Raw genomic sequence first — 7986 nt, forward strand, 5'->3', positions numbered from 1 at the left:
TTTTTGTGTGTTAGTACTGAACTAAATTACATATCAGAGGTTTAATAGAAGCTTTCTGCACCTGTTCACAGGTTTAATACAATCGTCCTGCACCCTTATGTTAAGTTACTTGAAGTGTTCAAAATGGCTGCCGTTAGCGGCCAGACACATACCACAACAGCGAATGGTTGCTTGAAAAATGTAGGTCAATTGGTCCGCGGGGATTTCTGCACATGCTGCTGAAATTTCTTCAAGAAGAACCTCACAATTTTCACGATTCACTGTATGTTTAGTTTGAATTGGGCCTTATGAGACCACACAATCTTCATCACAACCTCTTCATTCTCATCTGCCATACAATGAAACCATTCGCAGAACTCCATGCGGTGATCAGGATCATCCTCATTTAATGTGTGCATTATTCTTGGACCCCTGTCTCACGAGCACATTGTGTAGCAGACTTGTGAGATGACATTGCAAACTTTTCAAATACCATAGCCGGAGAAGCAAGTTGAACTTCAGCGACATTTTGAATCTTGAACCACCACTATAAAATTAGCTTCCATTCCTCAAACGTCATGCATGCAGGGGCCATTTGGATTCACTTTCATACGTCACATGTTCATCAAGAGAGCTATACGGGTACCGACATCTGTTGAGAAAACACCATACTACATGCTCCGCAGATAATTCAATGCAACTCTAAAAACAATATGCAGATACCATCAGTTCAACAGTGTATAAATTTTTTGATGGACTCTGTATATTTATTCTTATTTAATTCAATTGAAACACTTCTAATTTGCTCATTGATGTGAAAATGAATTACAACAGTTTGTGGAGCATTATTAATAACATATTTCTTGAGTAGAGTTTCTTTCCATTCAATATATTCTACATGAATGAAAGGACAATATCATTACAATTGAGTGGTTCGTAAGTAAAACTTGAAAACCCACAAAAGTATGAAACCAAAAAAAAAACACAAGTGAAAGGATGGCCATTGCATTATGACCCAAATGTTAATTGGTTTACTTTGGTCTAATCACTAAAGTTTCTGTTCTGGCATGGAAGTTATTTTTGCATGTCCGTTCTCATCACTCATCCTCATATCACAATTTACCAAAAGTGACAGAAAAACAACATTAAAATAACAAAACTAAAATTGCAATTACATACATTGGGTTGAAGAATACTGTAACAAACTTCAACACAAAGTTTGACATACTTCATGGTGGAGAAAGTAAAGGAAACATTCTAAAGTTGCTCTGGAGCATTACAATTATGATGTACTGCTGTGTCCTCTGCTAACAATTGAAAAATAGAAAGTTCATTTGTGTAACATAAAAATTAATGTATGAAAAGCGTTAACGAAAAATGTGTTTCATGTGTGACATTTTAAAAATGTAACAAAGTTTGACTTTATTTGTGTCTGTGAAGCTTATGGGATACATACACTAACATTTTATAGCTGAAATATACAAATTATGTATATTCACAAACATTTAAACCCTAAAGCAATATTACCAATATTGAATAATTTTGTTATTTATGTGGAATAGGACCACTTTTCATGGAATGTCCCAAATACAAGGTACATTGAATATATAACTGGAAAAGTTGTATAAAAAATCGAAAATATGACCATGTTTGGTGTTTGTTTGTTATTTTGTTGTGGCATCCTAGAACTATTAACAGATGGGCCTGATACGCCTGCCTCGCAAATGGGGTGCTGGGAATCAGCACAATACAAGAAGGGGGCACCCTTGCAGGTTTGCACCAACTTGGAGCAGCGAAATGTCACTAGATATCTGTTAGCTGAAGGGTTGAAACCAATCGAAATTCACCATCGGATGGCAGTGCAATATGGTGAAAGCTGTTTGAGTCGAACACAAGTGTACAAGTCTGCAGAGTGCAAACAGAGTGTAACAAGTGTTCAAGATTTGCCACATCCAGTCTCTGCAGTCACGGAGAACAACATTGTGAGAGTTGACGAGTTGATACGGAAAAACAGGCGTATTACGGTGAGTGAGATTGCATCAAAGATGAACGTTAGTGTCGGATCAGCCCACCATATTGTTCATGATGTACTGATGTTTCAACAAAGTGTGTGCGAGGTGGGTTCCAAAACATTTGACACCAGAAATGAAAGACAGGAGAATGGATGTGTGCGGGAAGCTTTTGCGACAGTACGAGGCTGAAGGAGAGGCATTTCTTCACCTTATTGTCATGGGAGATGAAAGTTGGGTACATTTTTATGAACCTGAACGAAAGCAGGCTACAATGGAGTGGTGACATTCTTCATCTCCAAGACACAAGAAGGTGCGAGCTGAAAGAAGTACTGGTAAGGTCATGTTGACTTTGTTTTGGGATCATAAGGGAACAATTCTTGAACATTACATGCCTAGAGGTTAAAAAGTAAACAGTGTGATATACGCAAACCTTATGCTTGAAAATTTGAAACCAGCAATTTTAAAGAAGCGACGTGGTCTGGTGTCCAGTGGCATCCTGTTACTTCATTACAATGTGAAACCACACACTGCTAGAGTCACATTATCTACCATCAATGACATAAAGTTCATCTGCTTACCCCCCCCCCCCCCCCCCCATATTCCCCGAATCTGGTACGTTCAGATTATCACATTTTGGCCCACTTAAAGATGCTCTTAGTGACTCAAGGTTCGAGGGTGATGAGGAAGTCCAGGCAGCAGTGCATGACTGGTTACGCACATGCCCGAAATAATTCTTTGCACGTGGAATTGGGAGGCTTGTGGAGCGCTGGCGCAGGTGCATTGAGCTTGAGGGGGACTATGTTGAATAATTATCATGTGTTGTATTCCATTCGAATAATAGATTCTGTAAAAAAAAATATTTCTGGTTATTAATGAATGTACCTTGTACATATTATATAATCTTTCAATAACTTGTTAGCTAACACGTATTATCCTAGTGCTGCTAATTTTTATAGAAACTTCTTTGTTGTGTTAAGTAATGTATGGGCAAGTTGAAATGCAGAAATTTTGCAGTAAAAATGTTGGTTTAGTTCTGATTCATAGGCATAACCTGGAAAAATGCAAGCAGGGGCACTTGATCTTGGATTTTTTTTTTTTTAATTTAGATGTTAAGAGATAAGAGTGTTAACATTTTGGGATCTGAGAAGTGAAGTGATAGAGGAGAATATTTGTGACTTTGCAAATGTAACTGTTATTTAGCAAATAATATGTATGCTTATTTTATGAGATAGAAAACTTTCTGACTCTCTTCAAAAAATGAAGCCTCAAGTTCGAATGCATAAAGGAGACTTAAAACAATAAATTAATCAATCAGACCTTTAAATTCAAGTGCTGTCTGCATTCCACTGCTGATTGCATTGTAGGCTCTCTTCATTACGATTAGGTTATCATCATTGTGATTTGTAAGTGATAGAACTCTGATCATTTCACATCATTGATCTCATGAATAATCTCTGTGAATTGTGTAACCATAGTATCCTTACCAACCACATCAATGAAACTTGCTTCATAAGTATGCATAACAATTAGCTTCTGTGATCAACAATAACATTTAACTGATATTAAGTTATGTCAGTGCCATTGGTAGGATTATGCAATCTGTGACGTCACAAAGTTCTTTGCACTTCCAAAATATTTACTTAATATAATTGAATATTTTATTCACATTCATTTCTCATGCAAAAGTGATCAAATTAATATAGAAGGAAGAAAAGAGATGGAACCTATATTAGCGATACATCTCTATTTCTAGACACTAGACTCTCGTTAATCCGGCCATTCCTTGCACATATGGGTGGCGGATTTGCGGAAGTGCAGGATTATTGAGAAGGTCGGAAATTACGTACTAATATATAGTTTAAACACATAGGGACTATACAGGCTGTACTTTACTAAATCCAAAGACACTGTACATTCATTTACATAGAAAATTTAGTCATTCAGTGTGTACATATACAGTAGTATCAGTCACTATGAAACATGTCACGAATTTTTAGTTGTTGCAATGATGATACACGATGGCGGCATGCTTTATCATGCAAATGCTTTACAAGCATTACATCGGTACTGCATGTATCTGGTTGTTGCATAATGTACTCCAGGAAGATGTCTGCAGCTTCCGCACCAGCAGTGTGAGAAATCTTCATGCTCTCCCCTCCTGTGTCCCCTTCTTCATCACTTTCATCATTAGTACTTTCAAGCATGCTTTTGATTATTTCTTCATCTGTTAAAGTTTGATCTATCTCACAGTCTTCCTCATTTAGCCACTTAGCAACATCCTCTTCATCAATTTCTCCTCCTCCCAGAAGCTTGTGTAACATATCAATGTACATATTGTCAGCAATTGATGATTCCGAATTGACTGGCTCATCGCTGTCACTCAATACTGGCTCCAACTCTGCGTCACTGCATGGTCACACTTTTTTCCAGCTCTTCATTATGGTTGCGTTCTCCACTTTATCCCATGCTTCTGCTGTTTGGAAAACAATGTCACGTAAGTTGATTGCTTTCCACACCTCAACATAACTTCGGTAGAGTCGTTTTCACATTCGTTCAGCAAGGAAACAAGAAGTGCATGTCGATAATGACGTTTAATTGATTCCAAAATCCCTTGGTCCATGGGCTGTATCAGGGCTGTCACATTTGGTAGTATAAAGAGTGCTTCTATACCATCGGACATTAGAGTCACATCAGAAGGATGACTGGGAGCATTGTCAATTATAAGAATGGCTTTCAGTGGATTTTTTTCTTCTTCAGTTCTTTTCTTACAGCTGGTACAAATGTTTGGTGGAACCACCGAGAGAATATTTCTCTGTCCATCCATGCTTTCTTCTGGGCACAATATTGCACTGGTAGTGTATTTCTGTCACTGTGTTGAAAGCAACGTAGATTTTGGGATTTCCCAATCACCATGAGCGGTAGTTTATGACTCCCATTTGTGTTACAACATGCCATTATGGTTACACGTTGTTTCTGTTGTTTGTACCCACGAGCTTCCTTCTTGTTCTTGGCAGCTAATGTTTTTGAAGGAAGCATCTTGTAAAAGAGGACGGTTTCATCAGCATTGTACAAGGTATCTGCAGTTAAATGTTCTTCCTCTACTATCTTCCATATCTTCTTTACAAACTCTTCTGCATATTTTTCGTTAGCTGAGCGACTTTCCCCGGTGACTGTCAGCTGCAGCACGACATGTCATTTTTTCCAATTTGATAGCTAACTCTCGCTTGCTGCGAACAAGTTACTGCCACCAAGTTGTTTGTTAAATGCAACCACTTTTTCCTTTATTATCGGGCCACTGACTGGAATTCCTTTACTTCGTTGCTGTATGAACCATCTATAAACAGCTATGTCCAGTTCTTCATTGTCACTCTTTTGCATAACCTTCCGTTTCCCCAACTCGCTATCCATTTGAGATGCATACTGTGGAATAACTTCTTCTTTCTTCTTGATGTAATAAATAGTTGCTCGTCCAACACTATTACTGAATAGCAATGGCTTTCTGTGAAGAGCCTCGGTTCAACTTATCTAAAATTTCGAGTTTCTGCTTGAGGTCAAGCATAACATATTTCTTTTTAGAAGCCATAATATGTACTGAACTTTACTGTAAGAAAGTCACAATTTCAAATACTGTACGTATGTATAGCATTGTTTAACATTTTTAACTAAAAATATTGTTGAACATGATAATTCATTGTTGTGCGCGTCATTTTTGCTTGAGTGACTACAGGCCGGATGTGGGCCGGACTACTGAGAGGGTGGACTATTGAGGGCCGGATTAGCGAGAGTCTAGTGTATTTACTACAAAAGAAGGAAACCAAAATTTCAAACGCAAGCTTACTGTGAAACGAAAATGTTTACCATAACACAGTTGAATCACTTGTTTGTGGCACAACATTAAACAATTACTTGTTGTAAAATGCATTATTCAAGAGAGCACAGGCACCATCGTGATTCTTTGTGATGATACCTTAAGGGTACTTCATCTACCCCACTCTTGAATTATATGAATTAGCTAAATTGAAAGATGACAAGAAGAGGGTAGACCATGGCAGTGAACCTAGTCTTTGTTTGCATATTCCCTTTTGTTTGATTTGGTTGATTTAATGGTTGTTATTTAGCATCACTTTTCTGCCATTTTTGACTAATCACAGTGATGAGGATGAGTGATGACATGATGATATTGACACTCATGGCAACCTCAGGGCAGAATACTGCCCCCAGATACTGCTATTATAGTGACTGGAACTACAAATACCAAAGAAAAGCAATTCTCTTGATTATGATTAAAGATATGTTTATTTATTTATTTTCTTTTTTTATAAATGGTAGAGACAAATAACAAAGACTGCCCACAGTAGGAACTCTATGCCAGTTTCTCTCAACCACCAGGAGAGACTCTATTACTGAGCTGCGAAAGGTTATACCAAACCATGAGAGTTTCTCCTGAAGTTAGCAAATAGCAGCCCAAGCTGGCAACCACCTGGAAATATAACCTTTCATTCGGCATTCACAATCGATAGCAGGAAATCCTTTCTGGCCAATACTATTGAGAAAACAAAGCTGCTTAGAGGGAACTGAATTTTAATTTTGAGTCATTTTGGACTTAAACATTTTAAACTCTCTATTAAATATTTATGTACCATGTCTCAGTGTCTGTACATCATGAAAAATAGAATGTCGTATTACTTCCTAGATGACTACAACAGATTCCATCCCTTTGAAACAATTTAATTTTAATGGTTGTGCATTTCTTGAGTTAGAGCCAGGATGGTAGAGCGACTTGCAGCCGAAGATAGCATCCATGAATGATGACTTTTTGCTTGGCTTTGAGTTCGACTGTGATAACAGAAAATGTTTTTCCGACAGTGGTGGTGAGTGATGAAACAATCTAATCCGGGACACAAGTTGCTTCTTGCCTCCAAATTTGGAAGTTAATGATTGGGCACCATGCTCAATTTAGTTTGTGCAGTAATTTTTATTAACAATCATATTGAAATAGAAATATTCTGATTAATTGGAATTTTTCGGTGTCTGCAATTGGAACATGCAAATGAAAATCAACATTTACCAAATTTGCTTAATGATATTGGCCAGAGGAAACTAAGAGATTCCATTTGATCCAGTCTTTGTCATCCAATAAAGTTTTAAAAAATCAGAAAGCTGATTACGAGTAAAATTCTTGGGATAAGACCATCAAATTTTAAGAAAAGAAAATTTACTGGGCCACTGGCTCATGAAAGTTGAGAATTAATAACAAGAGTGTGTGCAAAATAACTAATAAAATAGATAGCTACTGTGAAATACAGTGCATTCTTTACTCATAAACAAATTAAGATTAATAATGGCAATCCAGACTCATGCTGTGTAAATTGGTTTTTATATTTTAAATTTGAAATCAATCTCTGCCAATGTGAGAGATCATTAAATAGAGCACATAAAAAAGCCTTGAACGCAAAAGGATAACTGAAAATGAATGTGTCACAACGAGATCAGCAAAGATCATCATTAGGAAGAACATCTCACTGATAATATATGTGATTGAAAGAAAGGCTTACAAGGTTCTCCACAACTGTTCATCATTAAAAAAATAATGTATTACTTTCTAGATGTCTACAACAGCTTTCATTCCTTTGAAGTGATTGTCCAGTTGTGAGCAAATTTTGTCTATCATTGGGTAAAATATTGATAGGGCGAACTAGTTCTCTTGATTGGTAAGCCTTTGATCCTGACAGAGTTTGTCAAAATGCTTCTATCATTTCTTGATTCTTTTGTCAGAAAATTCACTTGAAATTCCCCACTTGGCACAAATTTTCATCACTTCAATAAGTGAATCAAATCAAAGCTCATACATTCCTATGGAGAGAGCTTTCCCTAAGGCCCACTTTAAATTAAAACATTTTCCTTAGCATTTTTCTTAACATTTACGTCATGACCAAAATGCTACTGTGTAAAGTGAAAAATCTTATAGCATTTCTGATGGCATGTCATTTTCATG

The 7986-nt window shown here is 37.0% G+C and overlaps 1 protein-coding gene across 1 annotated transcript; it reads left to right on the forward strand.

Annotated features, from left to right (window-relative positions):
- The first annotated feature begins 1703 nt into the window (after positions 1 to 1703).
- On the forward strand, positions 1704 to 2180 carry LOC145985478 (protein GVQW3-like). The gene has a single exon (XM_083119550.1). It carries the CDS (start codon positions 1704 to 1706, stop codon positions 2178 to 2180), a length of 477 nt encoding a protein of 158 aa, XP_082975676.1.
- Positions 2181 to 7986: the final 5806 nt, after the last annotated feature.

The sequence above is a fragment of the Lepisma saccharinum genome, chromosome 3, assembly GCF_977018435.1.
Source record: "Lepisma saccharinum chromosome 3, izLepSacc3.1, whole genome shotgun sequence".
NCBI classification, from domain to species: Eukaryota; Metazoa; Arthropoda; class Insecta; order Zygentoma; family Lepismatidae; genus Lepisma; species Lepisma saccharinum.

Bases quoted from the DNA above. Each gene is read 5' to 3' on its own strand.
- LOC145985478 (XM_083119550.1), top strand. From the start codon at position 1,704: ATGGGGTGCTGGGAATCAGCACAATACAAGAAGGGGGCACCCTTGCAG.